General features: G+C 40.7%; 1 protein-coding gene across 3 annotated transcripts in view; it reads left to right on the plus strand.

The window, feature by feature from the left end:
* gsap (gamma-secretase activating protein) overlaps positions 1-17,503 on the plus strand; it is a 98,171-nt gene that overhangs the window by 34,811 nt on the left and 45,857 nt on the right. For all 3 annotated transcript variants that reach the window (XM_073066621.1, XM_073066622.1, XM_073066623.1), the window contains exons 10-14: positions 3,429-3,488; positions 11,645-11,688; positions 13,916-14,001; positions 15,879-15,956; positions 16,601-16,678. In XM_073066621.1, coding sequence (XP_072922722.1) covers positions 3,429-3,488; positions 11,645-11,688; positions 13,916-14,001; positions 15,879-15,956; positions 16,601-16,678 — 346 coding nt within the window. The remainder of the gene's footprint in view (positions 1-3,428; positions 3,489-11,644; positions 11,689-13,915; positions 14,002-15,878; positions 15,957-16,600; positions 16,679-17,503) is intronic.

The raw sequence follows: 17,503 nt of genomic DNA on the forward strand, positions 1-17,503 counted from the left end.
GGAGGATGCAGTCATCAATAGCATCGTATGAAGGCAGTCCGTTAGCTGTCTGTGCTAATTTCAGGGCATGAAGAGATATGGGGAGAAGGTGTGAGATTGGGGCTGAGAGGAAAATTGCATCAGCCATGATGAAATGGCAGAGCAGTCTTGATTGGCCAAATAGCCTAATTCTGCTCTTATATCTGATGGTCTTATGGTAATGATATTGCATAGAAACAGCAATATTTATTTATTTATTTATTTATTTAAGAAAAATTTTAATTAGTTTTTCAAAACATTTTACAAAATTAAAAACCCCAAATCCCAATGAGGAGCATTAATACAGAGCAAGGTTAAGCATACAATAACAATATGCTACACAGGAAGAGAATTTAACAAAAAAGCACCTAAATTAAAGACAAGTGAGCTTAGTGTCCTCCCCAAACCCCACAACACAAGAAAAAAAACAACAATTCCAGACCAACCACCACACAATATAGAGAGTATAAGTCCGGACAGTCAAACTCCCAGACTGTAAATACACTTAGCAACAGAGGATAATAATGCCTACTACCAGAAAAAAAAAGGGAGCTGAAAGCAAGGGACTGAAAAGAAAAAAAAACCCTAGTCAAGAGGAAGGTTATGAAAGTACTCGATAAAAGGCCCCCAGATCTTATGGAACTTTAAATCCGAATTGAGAACTGAGTAATGAATTTTTTCGAGGTCCAAGCAGGCCATAATGTCGTTAAGCCATTGCGCATGAGTGGGCGGGGCAACATCTCTCCATCTAAGGAGGATCAAGCGTCTCGCCAGGAGAGAGGCAAAGGATAGTATTCGGCATTTGGTCGGACCCAGACATAAATCTGTCTCGCCCCAAAAACCGAACAGAGCAATTAAGGGGTTAGGTTCTAGGTGCTGATTCAGAATACCCGATAGTGTAGTGAAGACATCTTTCCAGAATTTCTCCAAGCTAGGACAGAGCCAGTACATATGGATGAGAGAGGCCACGCCCCTCTTGCATTTATCACAGAGCGGACTAATGCTAGGGTAGAATCGAGATAGTTTAGATTTAGACATATGGGCTCTATGAACAATCTTAAACTGTAAGAGACAATGGCGAGCACAAAGAGAGGTTGAGTTAACCGATTTGAGAACTGAGTCCCAGCTCTCCTCGGATAAGGAGATATTTAGATCCTGCTCCCAGGCCATTTTAATTTTATCCACAGGGGCCCGTTGTAAGGCTGCTAGTTTATCTTGGATAATTGAAATTAAACCTTTACCTAGTGGATTAATGGAGAGAAATAGGTCCATAGCATTTTTCGCAGGCATTTCAGGAAAGTTAGGAATTAAAGGAGCAGTAAAGTGTCGGATTTGGAGATATCTGAAAAAGTGAGCGTTAGGCAGGTTGAACTTAACAGAGAGCTGTTGAAAAGAAGCGAAGCGGTTATCAATGAAGAGATCTTCAAAATGTCTAATGCCCTTCCTGTACCAAACATGGAATGCTGAATCGAACGTGGTAGGTAAAAAAAGGTGATTATGTGCGACAGGGCTAGAAATGGAAACCCCTGGAAACCATAGCATTTCCTGAACTGAGCCCATATACGCAAAGTGTGTCTAATCAGAGGATTAGCTATTGATCTGGGCAGACTGCTAGGGAGTGCAGAGCCAAGAAGTGCAGATATAGATAATTCTTTAGTGGAGCACAACTCCATTGCCACCCAGTTAGGGCACTCAGGTTGACCGTGGAAGAAAGACCAGAAGGCAGCACAACGTATATTAGCTGCCCAGTAATATAAGCGAAAATTAGGTAAAGCCATGCCACCCTCTTTTTTAGATTTTTGGAGGTGGATTTTATTAATTCTAGAGCACTTATTCTGCCACAGATATGACAAAATAATAGAGTCTAAGGAATCAAAAAAAGATTTAGGAATAAAAATTGGGATAGATTGAAATAAGAATAAGAATTTGGGGAGAACATACATTTTGACAACATTGATACGACCTACCAAGGACATAGATAGAGGTGACCATTGTACCAGACTCTGTTTTGTAGCATATGAGAGGTTGACAAAGTTTTCACGAAAGAGATCTTTAAACTTCCTTTGTGACTGTAATTCCAAGATAAGTAAATTGATTATGGACTACTTTAAAAGGGAGATCTCAAAATATTAGTTCTTGTGCTTCTTTATTAATTGGGAAAAGTTCACTCTTATGTAAGTTGAGTTTATAGCCAGAGATCTGGCTAAACTGGTCAAGAAGTGAAAACATTAGAGGTAAGGATGTAGACGGATATGAGAGAAAGAGTAGTAAGTCATCAGCATAGAGAGAGACTTTATGTTCAACACCCCCTCTCCAAATCCCGGTCAGTTCAGGACATTTTCGAAATGCTATCGCCAGAGGTTCTATAAGCAATATTTATTTAACTTTATTTGGTGGTACAGTGTGGAACAGGCTTTTCAGCCCAGTGAGCCATGCTACTCAGCAACCCACCTATTTAACAGTAGCCTAATGACAAGACTATTTACAACGACCAATTAATCTACTAACCGGTACCTCTTTGGACTGTGGGTGGAAATCCAAGCACCATGGGGAAACCTACGTGATTTACGGGGAGAACGTACAAACGCCTTACAGACAGCGCTGGAATTGAACACTCAGCTCTGGAATGAACAGATCTGTAATACAATTATGCTAATCCTTGCACCACCTAACAAACAAGTTTTACTTGAAATTTGAATGCATGGCAGGACAGTTTCACAAATTAGGCACCTGGGTATCATTGGAAAGGCTGGCAGGTATTGTCCCCAAGGAGAGCTACTGTACAGCAGTTCTGGTGAAGGTACTTCTGTAGTGCGAGTGAGTATGGATTTCCAAGACTGAAATGTAGCAAGGACTGTGATTTATTTTCAAGTTACTGCATTGTGTGACTTGGAGTGAAACCTGTTGGTAATGGTGTTCTTTGTGTCTGCTACCCGGACCTTGCTTAGTGTCTCAGCTTGCAGGCTTGTGACGTGCAGCCAGGCTGCAGTGCATATCATGGAAGGCACACGTTGCAATGGCCATGCACCAGTGGCAGAGAGGGTAATTGTCTGTGAGGGTGTTGAGGTGCTGGTCCAGCAGGATTTATTGTGTCTAATTTGAGAACTGTTGGAACTGCACCTCCATCATACTCCTGACTTGTGTTCTGGAGATGATGGAAACACTTTGGGGTGTCACCTGGAGAGTCTTTTACCTCACGGTACCCAGTCCCTGACCTGTTCTTGGAGTTACAGTATTTGCATGTCTGGTCCAGTTGAGCTTCTAGCCATGAGTGGCCTTGAGGATTAAGTTATTAATATTAATATACTGAAGGCAGTGAATTGCTGCAGTAATTATCAAAATATCTTTTTGAATAGTAAACTATAAACTAAAGAGGAATGTCCCTAATGTCGATAACCAATTTTAATTAGGAAAACAATGCAGTTCTGATGGGTTACCAGTTCTATCCAGATGGGAGCAATGGAATATTGGTAAGTGGTGTTTTATATTTTCTCTTAACCATTAAATTGCCAGCATTTTAAACTGTCTGTTATGCGTGGGCTATATCTCTACTGACATAATGTAAGGTCTGTGAGGTTTAACAGAGATGTTGAGATGTACAGATAACAAGTTAGTCATACAACACAGAACTGGACCCACTGAATCCACACCTACAATCATCCTACACCAATCCTATCTTGTCCTTTCCACAATTCCCCTTAACTCCCCCCAAACCTTACTGCTCACCTATGTACTAGCAACGATATACATTCCAACCTGCGTTTCCTTAAAATGTGGGAGGATGTCAGAGCATCTGGAGGAAACCGTTCTGTCACAAGAGCGTGCAAACTCCACGTGAGCAGCACCTGGGTTCAGGATTGAACCTCATTCGCTGGAACTGGGAAGCATCAGCTCTTCTGCCTGCAGGACCTTTCAGGTATTCTCCGTGTGCCATCTGTGTTCACAGGCATTGCCTCTAGAATAAATGGCATATGGTGTTATAAAATAATGTACATCAAATTAAATATAAATAGGACAGATGTAAATGCTTAAAGTGAATATTTGTTAAAAAATTTAAAAAGTTGTAAGAGCATGAGCTTCCTTTTAGCATTTTTTTCTTATGTCTGAGTTTTTATTTCAGTGAGGAGGGAGTGTGAGGTGTCAATTTACATGATTGGATGATTGCTGGGCATCAAAGATCGGAGAGTTGAGACTGATGAAGCTGCCTTTTGAACAGGAAGGAAAACAGTGTCTGAAACCTTTAGAAGGGGTTTCAGTGTTTCATTTGTGCGTAGAATTTGTTTTAATGGATAAGGCAAGCCTGAGTACAATTTTGAACAAAGTTATGTGAGCTGTCAACTTTAAACTAAAAAGTGAAAGGGCATTCTAAGACCACTACGACTAAGAATTTCTTGAGATTGGAGTGGTGTTCTGGGTACCTTGTTTAGTATTCTGATGAAAGGCCGTTTGACCTGGAATATTTTCTCCACTTTTTCTGCCTGAGCACTTCCACCATTTCTGCTTTAATTTGGAACACAGTGTTACGTACCCCGTAACTGGGTGTCTGACCAGCAGAGAAAGAAGAATCCGTTGGAGTCTGGTGGTACCAAACTAAAGGTGTTTATTAGTAAACTACACAATACAATATCAAAAATGCAAATATACATATAAAACAAGTTCGCAGTAATAAACCTAACAGTGTAGGAATAATAATAATAATAATAAACAAGCTCTATCGATGTCTAGGGATAAATGAATTGTCATAGGAAAGTATAGAGTTCAGTTCATAAATGCTGATGTAGTTATGGTTGTTGTATTGAAATCATTGGGGAGAGAGAGAGAGAGAGAGAGCGAGATGCAACAGCAACAGCTGCGGCTGGCAAACCTTTTGTGGCTTTCTTAATCCGTCGTATTGTTGTGGTCATTCAGTTATGACCCCTCTGGTCTTCAGCCAGACCGTTTTTCTGTGGTGGACTCGTCACTCTGGCATGAGTGGACACACACACAAGTCCCCACCGGCCCTGCTGTAACACTGTGAGCTTTACTGACCGATCTCCGAAGCCCCCACCTTTCTGTGGGTTCCCAACACTCAGTCAGTGTCCACTGGTGTGTCTGAAGGGTGTCTCTCCACACCTGTCTTTTATCCCCACTCACGGGGTCTCAGCTATCCATCAACTCTGAATGACTGTGTCCATCAAATCAGGCCACTCCTGCTATCTCCTGAGGAATGTTAACGAGCAAAGTAAAGTCCTTGTAGTGGAAGGTAAATAATCCAGGAAGAGTCAAAATACAGTAAATCAACAGGCTCTCTCCCCCTCTTATCTGTAGCAGATGTTCTTGCCTGTGTTTCATCTCTCTCTCATGAGCAGCATAGCAACAGCAATAGTTCGTAGTTCTCAGGAGGGGGTTTGGGAATGGTTAACTCTGCACCCCATTGACCATCAGGTCTGTTCATCACTCATAAGAACATATATATAACAATCACAGCACGGAAACAGGCCATTCCGGCCCTCCTAGTCCGTGCCGAACTCTTAATCTCACCTAGTCCCACCTACCCGCACTCAGCCCATAACCCTCCACTCCTTTCCTGTCCATATACCTATCCAATTTTACCTTAAATGACACAACTGAACTGGCCTCTACTACTTCTACAGGAAGCTCATTCCACACAGCTATCATTCTCTGAGTAAAGAAATACCCCCTTGTGTTTCCCTTAAACTTTTGCCCCCTAACTCTCAAATCACGTCCTCTCGTTTGAATCTCCCCTACTCTCAATGGAAACAGCCTATTCACGTCAACTCTATCTATCCCTCTCAAAATTTTAAATACCTCGATCAAATCCCCCCTCAACCTTCTACGCTCCAATGAATAGAGACCTAACTTGTTCAACCTTTCTCTGTAACTTAAGTGCTGAAACCCAGGTAACATCCTAGTAAATCGTCTCTGCACTCTCTCTAATTTATTGATATCTTTCCTATAATTCGGTGACCAGAACTGTACACAATATTCCAAATTTGGCCTTACCAATGCCTTGTACAATTTTAACATTACATCCCAACTTCTGTACTCAATGCTCTGATTTATAAAGGCCAGCGTTCCAAAAGCCTTCTTCACCACCCTATCTACATGAGACTCCACCTTCAGGGAACTATGCACTGTTATTCCTAGATTTCTCTGTTCCACTGCATTCCTCAGTGCCCTACCATTTACCCTGTATGTTCTATTTGGATTATTCCTGCCAAAATGTAGAACCTCACACTTCTCAGCATTAAACTCCATCTGCCAACGTTCAGCCCATTCTTCTAACCGGCATAAATCTCCCTGCAAGCTTTGAAAACCCACCTCATTATCCACAACACCTCCTACCTTAGTATCATTGGCATACTTACTAATCCAATTTACCACCCCATCATCCAGATCATTTATGTATATTACAAACAACATTGGGCCCAAAACAGATCCCTGAGGCACCCCGCTAGTCACCGGCCTCCATCCCGATAAACAATTATCCACCACTACTCTCTGGCATCTCCCATCTAGCCACTGTTGAATCCATGTTATTACTCCAGCATTAATACCTAACGACTTAACCTTCTTAACTAACCTTCCATGTGGAACTTTGTCAAAGGCCTTGCTGAAGTCCATATAGACTACATCCACTGCCTTACCCTCGTCAACATTCCTCGTAACTTCTTCAAAAAATTCAATAAGGTTTGTCAAACATGACCTTCCACGCACAAATCCATGCTGGCTACTCCTAATCAGATCCTGTCTATCCAGATAATTATAAATACTATCTCTAAGAATACTTTCCATTAATTTACCCACCACTGATGTCAAACTGACTGGTCTATAATTGCCAGGCTTACTTCTAGAACCCTTTTTAAACAATGGAACCACATGAGCAATACGCCAATCCTCTGGCACAATCCCCGTTTCTAATGACATCTGAAAGATCTCCATCAGAGCTCCTGCTATCTCTACACAAACTTCCCTCAAGGTCCTGGGGAATATCCTGTCAGGACCCGGAGATTTATCCACTTTTAAATTTCTTAAAAGCGCCAGTACTTCCACCTCTTTAATTGTCATAGGTTCCATAACTTCCTTACTTGTTTCCCACACCCTACACCATTCAATATCCTTCTCCTTAGTGAATACCGAAGAGAGGAAATCGTTCAAAATCTCTCCCATCTCCCTCGGCTCCACACATAGCTGACCACCCTGATTCTCTAAGGGACCAATTTTATCCCTCACTATCCTCTTGCTTTTAATATAACTGTAGAAACCTTTTGGATTTACTTCCACCTTATTTGCCAAACCAAACTCGTATCTTCTTTTAGCTTTTCTAATCTCTTTCTTAAGATTCCTTTTACATTCTTTATATTCCTTGAGCAATTCCTTTACTCCATGCTGCCTATATCTATTGTAGACATCCCTCTTTTTCCGAACCAAGTTTCTAATATCCCTTGAAAACCATGGTGCTTTCAAACCTTTAACCTTTCCTTTCAACCTAACAGGAACATAAAGATTCTGTACCCTCATAATTTCACCCTTAAATGACCTCCATTTCTCTATTACATCCTTATTCTATTACAACAGAAACACTGACTTTTCCTTTTTCATTGTTTCATTTCTCCACCCTGTGATTGAGCCATGATGGAGATGAGGCAGGGACATTCCTCAAGCAGGAGGAAGTTGAGGGTCTCTTAATGAGTAGTTACGAAAGTGAATGAAGAAGTCGAAATGATTTACAACACCACAGACGTGGAGCGTGAATAGCACAAGCTTTATTTTCTGAAAATTAGGCGATTTGTATCATGATTACTGGTTGTACTGTGCAGTTCTGACAACCTTTTCTTTACTCAGCATCATTTATAAATGTATTTTGTGAAGGAGGAATAGGGAACCAGTGAAGCAAAATGCATTGTAATTATTTAACCATACAACAATTACAGCATGGAAACAGGCCATCTCGGCCCTTCTAGTCCATGCCGACGCTTACTCTCACCTAGTCCCACCGACCTGCACTCAGCCCATAACCCTCCATTCCTTTCCTGTCCATAAACCTATCCAATTTTTTTTTAAATGACCATATCAATATTTACAGAATCAATTTTAATGGAAGTTAAACTAATGGTAGGAGTTCCCCCTCAGTTCTGTGAAAGTGGTCACAAGTACATAAACTTGCTGTACAGAACGAGGATAGGTGGTCAAAGTGTTTGCGCCGATTCTTTATAAGAATTCTCATACCAAGTTCCATAATTTTTAAATGCATATTTTCACCCTCAAACACCCTATTCACTTTTTAAAAATGTTTCTGAACTCTGCTGTTACCTTCTTGACAGCTTTTATCAAGGAAATGAGATTCGCCTTTAATAATTTGCCAATTATTTTGAATATATACCTCTAATTGTTGACCTGCTCACAAGGTGGAATCTATTTTCCCACCTATCAAAACTGTTCATCATTTTGAATGAAGAAAATTATTTGGTCTCCTTTAAATCTCTCTGTTACAAGGTGAATGATCCTAATGTTTCCAATAATAACTTCTTACTATTGATATCCTTCTCTAAGCTACCATTCTAATAAAACTTCAGAACATCTGTCCAACGATTAAACAACTTTTCTGAACTATGATGCCCAAAATAAAGCTCTCATGGGTTAAGAGATTCAAATTCCTCAGAGTAAACATCACCAATAGCTTGTCTTGGTCCAACCACGTAGATGCCGTGCCCAAGAAAGTTCACCAATGCTCGTACTTCCCAGGATGCTAAAGAAATTTCACATGTCCCGGTTGACCCTCACCAATATTTATCAATGCACCATAGAAGCATCCTGTCTGGATTCATCACAGCTTGCTATGACACTTGCTCTGCCCATGACCGCAAGAAACTGCAGAGAGTTGTGGGCACAGCTCAATGCATAACGGAAACCAGCCATGGACTCTTTATAGTTCTCCCTGCCTCAGTACAAACCAGCCAACACAATCTTAGACTGCACCCACCCCAGAAATTCTTTTTTCTCCAGTCCCATTAGTCAGGGCACTCAAAAGTGTAAAAGTACATATCACCAGCCTCAAGGACAGCTTCTACCCTACTATTATAAGATTGTTACATGGTTTCATAGTATGACAAGATGGACTGTCGACCTTATAAACTACCTTGGACCTTATTGTCCACCTGCACTGCACTTTCTCTTTAGCTGTTGCACTTTATTCTGCATTCTGTTCTTATGCTACCTCAGTGTACTGTGTAATTATTTGATCTGTATTCAGAATAAGCTTTTCACTCTGCCTTGAATCTTGAGACCATAATAAACCAACTCCGGTTCCAAAACTTTGTATGATACATTGGGTGATGCCCAGCAGGTCACATCACTTATAACATTCCTCTTTGCTTTTTGCATTTTTGCTCTTTGTGGAATTGTGAATATCAATGTAGTTTTTGCTTTTAACCATATTAACACCTTGGCTCCTTTTAAATATTAATCCTTACAAATCGCATCTCCAGTTTATTCCAATGGTCATACTTTTACCATTTCATGAATGATTGTGACTGCTTCAGCTACAGTTTTCATTTTTGCTTCTCACCACTATTTACAAACGTGTCAAGGTTTGCATCTTTGCTTCTTTACAAAAACCCATAAAATATATCTATATTGCACTAACTTTATCAACTCCCTGTGCTTCCTTGTTAAATATATTTAAAAAGTTGGATAGATTTTTGCATAGTGGGGAATTAAGGGTTATGGGGAAAAGGGGGGTAGGTGGAGATGAGTCCATGGCCAGATCAGTCATGATCTTATTGAATGGCAGAAGAGGCTCGACAGGCCAGGTGGCCTACTCTTGCTCCTATTTCTTATGTTCTTATGTACATTAATGAATGTAGAAAATTTCACCACCAGAAGAATTCTGAATTGAGTTGAACAATGCCTGATCGTAGAGAATTACCCCAGGTTTTGATCTATGCCAGGGCAGCATTGCCATTGATGAAGATGGTTGCTGAGGATGTTATCCCGAGGAGCACTTTTAACAAATACTGCTGCCTTTCCTTGCTAGTCCATACTTATTCAATCAATGTTTTTTACATGTTCGAAAATCACTACCAGGGACTAATTTCCTTTACCACTTTAACTGGCCTTGTTTATCCTTCTCAAACTGCGTTCTAGCTTTCTGTCTTTTGGCGCTGTTCCAGCCTTCAGTGTCGACGGAATGATTGTGATCACTTCGTCTGCTACTTTCAGCAACTCTGGAAGGCCTGACCCAGTGGAGAGTTGGCTTCATCTTCCAGGACATCTTCTTCACCTATTTCTATCCTGCCTAAGCAGTCAGCAGCCACCTTTGGTCTGCAATGAAGACCGCCACATAGATATTGAAATTACTCTTATTAAATGGCTGTTGTTTCTATTTCTTTCAGTCAGAGAAGAAAATTAAACCTTGCATGAAATTACAGCTACTTTTAAGCTGTTCTTTGCTGGTGAGAATATACTCCCTTTAACTAGGCTAGATCTGAGCAGCCGCCTGGTGATAATTTTAGATTCATAAATCCTGCCCACAACCCTTCACCACTGCCCAAGAGTTGCTAAGGAACAGTGGAGGTATGTGTGGCCCAGCATAAAGTGTTGCAACAGTAATCAGTAGGATCAGATCTGGTCAGTGCCCGTGTGTGATGTGAAGGGTTAACTTGCCTGCTGGCCAGAAGTTGCTTCTGCTGTGCTGGCGGCCGATTGGCCCGTTCAAAGGATGTGGAAGCTCTCTCCCAATGGTTGGCCTTCTTGCCATGGCACCGGCTTCTGGTTTCAGGCACCGCAGGGGTATAATAGTGTGTGCGACATGTTCTGTCTCTTTCTGCTGGGGGGTTCCCTTCAGAGTGGGATATGACCAGGGCTAGAGAACCACGGGGAAAGTGTGCTGCAGGTAGGAGGGCCAGTGTGCACACTTAGGTAAGTACCTGTTGTTTCCAATATCATTGAAATATTAAACACACAACAGAATGCTTAGTGTTGTAGTTGTGTAACTTAGGGCTTGTTGGGGGAGGGGGGATCTTAATGAAGCAGCTGTTGAGTTTGAAGTGTTACTGAATGTTTAGTGTCAGATTTTGTTACTTAGCGGGCGTAGATAAGTACCTGTTTGACTTAGATGCTTGGTTGAGTGTCTCGCGGCTTGTTTGTAAATAAATAGTTGAAGTGCGTACGCTCAATCAGAGCCTTCTGTCCTACTTATTGAATCTGCAAATCTGCTTCCCTGTAACACCATGTCAGCTAATGCTCTGCCAACAATCAAAATACTTCTAGGTGCAGCTGTGGACGTGAAATCTAACATATTCTCCCTCATTGTTTAATTCATTTCTTTGATGGTTCAATATCTGAAATTCATGAAATAGTTTCCAATCCATTAATATGGCTCAGAAACTAAAACCAAAACCTTTTCTGAGAACTGCTGATCACCCGACATGTGAAATAGTAATTGAGATTTTGGCCAAACCTTTCTGAATCTGTCACTAATTTCATAAATAGGATTTAATTTTGTTGACAGTAGGTGTCACTGTTTTCAATGCTGACGATACTGTTGTATTTTGTTACTGTTATTTGGTGATAAATTATGTTACTGAAGCAGGTTATAGAGGTGTGTTTCTTTTTTCTGTGATAGATTTCTTTCTCTCTTGGATTCTCTTTAACGGTTACGAGGTTATGGTAAGCTCTAAATATTCTTTGATTTGTGTTTGTGCTGAATAGAAATACCTGAACTATTGTTGATGGACATGAGTATTTAGCATTATAGAGCATTACAGCATAGAAACAGGCCCTTCGGCCCGTTTAGTCAGTGCTAAGCTATTATTCTGCCTGCTGCCAATGACCTGCACCTGGACCAATAGCCCTCCCTGCCCCTGCCATCCCATCCATTACTTTAAATGTATAAACTCCCTCTCCCAGTTGGTGTTGGGTTGCTGGAGTTTTGTCGGAGCTCCACTCAGCCATCCTCTTGTGTCTTGCTGGTGGAAGGGCACTGGGAGCAAGCGAAGTTATTTGTTGCAGAGTAACAATCTCCTTGGAGCGACGGAGGATGAGCGGTGACCTGATAGAGGTGTAGAAGACGATGAGAGGCATTGATCGTGTGGATAGTCAGAGGCTTTTTCCCCAGGGCTGAAATGGCTAACACGAGAGGGCACAGTTTTAAGATGCTTGGAAACAGGTACAGAGGAGATGTCGGGGATAAGTTTTTTTTACGCAGAGAGTGGTGAGTGCGTGGAACGGGCTGCCGGCGATGGTGGTGGAGGTGGATATGATAGGGACTTTTAAGAGGCTCCTGGATAGGTACATGGAGCTTAGAAAAATAGAGGGCTATGGGTAACCTTAATTTCTAAAGTAAGTACCGTACATGTTTGGCACAGCATTGTGGGCCGAAAGGCCTGTACTGTGCTGTAGGTTTTTTATGTTTCTATGTAGTAACCAGTCTCTTCCATAGAGTACTTAAGTGCCTGGTTTGTCCCTGTTCATTATTTTCAACTCTAGGATATCAGTGGTTGATCACTTCAAAATGATGTCGTTTAATATAGAACCTACAGCACAGTACAGGCCCTTCATCAAGCGAAGGTATTCACTTTGGCTTGTATGTTATTTGCCTCTTGGCAATTCATGCCTAGTTGTTTAAAAAAAAATTACCTGAGGAATTCTCAATTGAGCTGAATAATTAGACATTGAGAATGTTCCCACTTTTGACCTTCACGATGACAGGAATATTTTAAAGCAGCTGAAGATGGCTGCCAAGCCTATTATCCCAAGGAGCAGATTCAGTTTTGTTGTGAAGTTGAAACGACTGATCTACAACAAACCCAGACTTCTGCTTTTGAGCTGGTCAGAAAGAGATTAAACAGAAAAGCTTTATTTGTCACGTAAAAAACATGCAGTCAGATTTCTGCTGACATCAATATTAAAAAATGCTGCTTCAGTCTTTCTTGATCAAGTTCAGCTTTGGTTTGTGTTTTGCTTCGGGAATTAAGCATTTTTGTCAATGCTTAGATCAGGGGTTGCCAACCTGAGTCCATGGGCCCCTGGCGTCATGATACTGGTTTGCCACATAAAAAAAGTTGGGAACCCCTGGCTTAGAAGAAGGCTGTAATAAGGTTTGGAGATGTGTGTTCATGAGGGAGTATCTGTTGATTGTTGAGCATATAATACTCATAACACCATTAGTTACACCTGTCATCACTTTGATGTGAGACTGACAGGTTTGTGATCGACTGTCTTGGATTAGTCCTGCCACAAGCACCTTTCCTAAGTTCCCACCTTAAAATTGTTCTATTTCTTACCCCTTGACACATTATTTTCAAGACATAAGAACTCAGTAATTCATTGCTAGTTATTATTTTCTGTCCTTTTGAATTTCAAAAGCAAGTTTTGCATACCAGGTCAAGACAACTGAGCATGCAGACTTGGCTCACATTTGGAACAGCTACTTCCCTTCAGCCATATGGTTCTTGAACCAACCAGAAAAAACTGTTCTCTAGAGTTCAGCAGTCACTAAGTTTTTCATTGCATCTGTGTGTGCACGTACTTGTGCATATGACAGTAAAATCATCAATGGACCATAAAAGGGTCATTCCTAGTGTAGATATTTAACCTTTCCTTTGAACTCTTCTAGCACCGTGTCTTAATTCCCTGTGTTTCAGTACAACAATAGTTAAAAAGTATTAACAGTTGTTACACGTTCCGGCCCAGTGGTTTTATGTGTGTAATACCCATCTTGCTTTTAGATTTATTCATCTAGGGAGGAGCAAACATATATTTTAAACTAATTAATACTTTCAACATTACATGTCACAAATAGTATTTAAATTATAATGGCTTGTAGATGAGTACATGTCATGTGTAATCTTCTGTGACTTCACTCTAACATAATTCTTTGGACTTTTCTTTCCAGTCTCGTAAATTTTGGGTACAATCATTTTCAAGAAGAAAAGGAATCTTCCGAATCTTTTAATCTGCAGATATTCTCAAGTCATACAGGTAGCAAATACAAGCAGAGATGTATTTTCCTTATTTTTTGCATATTGAAGTACGCTGTTTCAACAGTTGCTTACAAGTTTTTGACTTGAGAAAGATCTTAAGTAGTTCAGTTCATTACTTCAGATAAAAAGATAATTTTCCTAGACTCTCAGTTTTCCCTTCTGAAACTAATGCAGTATGTAGTACCCAGTCTCTGCTGTACTGTTGTAGCCAGAGTGTTTAAGTGCCTGGTCTGTCCTTGTTCATCATTTTAAACTCTAGGATATCAGTGGTTGATCACTTGTAGATGATCTTGTTCAATATCAAGCAAAGATATTCACTTTGGCTTGTATGTCATTTGCCTGCTCGCAAGTCATGCCTGGTTGTTGCCCAAGTCTTGCAAGCTAAGAAGGCCTTCATCAATCGTGGGATTGAGTTTAGGAGCAGAGAGGTAATGTTGCAGCTGTATAGGACCCTGGTCAAACCCCACTTGGAGTACTGTGCGCAGTTCTGTTCTCACTATAGGAAAGATGTGGAAACCATAGAAAGGGTGCAGAGGAGATTTACAAGGATGGTTCCTGGATTGGGGAGCATGCCTTATGAGAATAGGTTGAGTGAACTCGACCTTTTCTCCTGGGGGCGACGGAGGATGAGAGGTGACCTGATAGAGGTTTATAAGATGATGAGGCATTGATCGTGTGGATAGTCAGAGGCTTTTTCCCAGAGCTGAAATGACTAGCGTAAGAGGGCACAGGTTTAAGGTGCTTGGAAGTAGGTACAGAGGAGATGTCAGGGGTAAGTTTTTTACACAGAGAGTGGTGAGTGCGTGGAATAGGCTGTAGAGGGCTATAGGTAACCCTGGCTAATTTCTAAGGTAAGGACATGTTCGGCACAGCTTTGTGGGCCGAAGGGCCTGTATTGTGCTGTAGGGTTTCTATGTTTCTAGATACAACAAAACAAAAGCAAGAAAACTATTATTGCTGGAAATCTGAAATGAAAACAGAAAATGCTGGAGGTGCCAGTGGAGAAACAAACATTGTAGGGCCAGAAATTCCTTTACATTTCATAGATATAACAATGTTGACTTTCTGGTAAATACTGATGATGTTAAGTTTTGGACCCCCCCCCCCCCCCCACCCAATGAAAGGTCTTCTACCTGAAATATAAAAGCTGTTTCTCCCTCTAATACATTGCCCGTCCTGCTGAATTGAATATTTATAGCATTTTCTAGTTGTATTATGATTAGTATACAAATAATTCATTTTGGGCTTGTGTAAACTGAGGTATATTTGCATGTCCTTAATCTATGTGATAAAACTTGTGTATGAGAAATAGCAACTTTCACATGTTACTGATCACCATTCTTTCAAATGCTGCATTTGGATAGAAGGCATCCTTAAAAATTAAAACTGGTAAGACTATTAACTTAAGGTAATCTATCCCGGAAACAATTTGTTGATGAGAAATTAAGATTATTTGTTACATCACCTGTGGAAGGAGTGCACTTTATGAAATGTGTGTGACAGTGAACATTTATTATTTGGAGTGAATTAAAGGAATCTTATCTCAACAAATCTAAAAAACAAACTAACAGTCACCCAGAAACTGGTGGAAAAAATGAGCTTTTCAAAAAGCTACATCCAGCCCGTGATCATCAATCATCAGGTTTTGCAAATCCTTTTTAATTCATTGTTGCCAGTACTTGGGGGCAGGTTTCAGAAATTTTGCAAGGGTCTGTGAATGTATTTTTAATATTAAAATCAAGCTGTGCGTTAGAGTGGTTGTAGGTTTGCTGTGTACAATGAATTCTCTCATTGTTATGAATAATGATCTGCTTTTGTGATGATTACCATCAAGGAAAGAAAGGATACTACTATAATTATTGTTGTTTTTTTTAGGTGCCTTGTCTGTGTGCTACAGTCATCCTGCGCAAAATGATCAAGAACTTATTTATTCAGTGATTCTTCTACATTATGGTAAATCTACTTTTAAATTGTTTCAGCATTTCCTAAGTAGTTGAAAATCTTCCAGTTTTGATGATGTGACCTTTTCCTTTGTTTTCAGAAGAGTATGAGGCTAAATATAATAGTTACCTGTCTATTTCTTTTATGTCTTGGTTTGAGATGATTTTCCACCTGTAGAACTGACTGTGGGCTCAAATCTCAGAAAACCCCAATGGTTCAATTTAATTTCAGATAATGTATACCGTAAACAACCCGAAATTCTTACTCTTCACAGACATCCACGAAATAGAAATGATCCCAAAGAATGAATGTCAGAAATGTCAGAACCCCAGAGCCCCCCCTTCCCTCCTACACCCAAGCGGCAGCAAAAGCATCAACCCCCTCCTCCCCCTATTTGCACAAGCAAAAGCACCACCCTTTTCCCCCATAATGCAAGCAATATCAAGCCCCCAGTACTGTGATTTCAAAGTAGTATTGTCTTGCTTTTGCTATTAATTGAGTGGCCTAGTCCTTTCAAAATATTTCAGATATTATTCACAAATGCAGATTGATTTTTAACAACATAAACACTAAATACTGAAATAATCTGAATGGAAGTTGGGGGTGTGACTCACAGACTTGGTCACAATTTAATTCTTTTTCTTGCATTTTTACAGGAAAGAAGAAAACATTTAGAGTTTCCTTGGCGAAGTCCAAATGTGCCTGTATAAGTGAATTGGTCTTTCTAAACATGGGTATGTTGATATTATTTTTCTAAATCAGAAAAATTGCACAATATATTAAGGTTGAATTTTCTTGCCTTTATTGTCATCATGTTGGTGCCTAATTAGGCAGGTCCATTTTATTCACTTTTGAACATCAAACTTTTGTCCTCTTCTTGCCACCTGATGTTTTGATAGTTTACCTGTGGAGTCTTGAGATTCCTCATTTATTATATTATATTATAGTAAATTTCTGGACTTTTACACTTGTTGTGGACAAATCGTGGGCAAAATCAGCTGATGGGCTAAATTGAGTTTCTGAATTGGAGAGTAGGACTAGGCATCACTGCATTATTGTGGGGAGGCAGTTACCTAGAGTGGGAAGACTGGGAGTTGAGTGGGAAGACTGAGAGTTGTGTGGGGAGGCAGTTACTAGAGTGGGAAGACTGGGAGTTGTGTGGGGAGGCAGTTACCTAGAGTGGGAAGACTGAGAGTTGTGTGGGGAGGCAGTTACCTAGAGTGGGAAGACTGAGAGTTGTGTGGGGAGGCAGTTACTAGAGTGGGAAGACTGGGAGTTGTGTGGGGAGGCAGTTACCTAGAGTGGGAAGACTGGGAGTTGTGTGGGGAGGCAGTTACTAGAGTGGGAAGACTGGGAGTTGTGTGGGGAGGCAGTTACCTAGAGTGGGAAGACTGGGAGTTGTATGGGGAGGCAGTTACTAGAGTGGGAAGACTGGGAGTTGTGTGAGGAGGCAGTGTTACGAAAACCCCGTAACCAGGTAACTTACCAGCAAAGATAGATGGATCAGCTGAGTCGGATGCTACTATTTTCAACCGTTTTATTCAACAAGGGCACAAACG

This window comes from Hemitrygon akajei, chromosome 14 (genome assembly GCF_048418815.1).
Source record: "Hemitrygon akajei chromosome 14, sHemAka1.3, whole genome shotgun sequence".
Lineage (NCBI taxonomy): Eukaryota > Metazoa > Chordata > Chondrichthyes > Myliobatiformes > Dasyatidae > Hemitrygon > Hemitrygon akajei.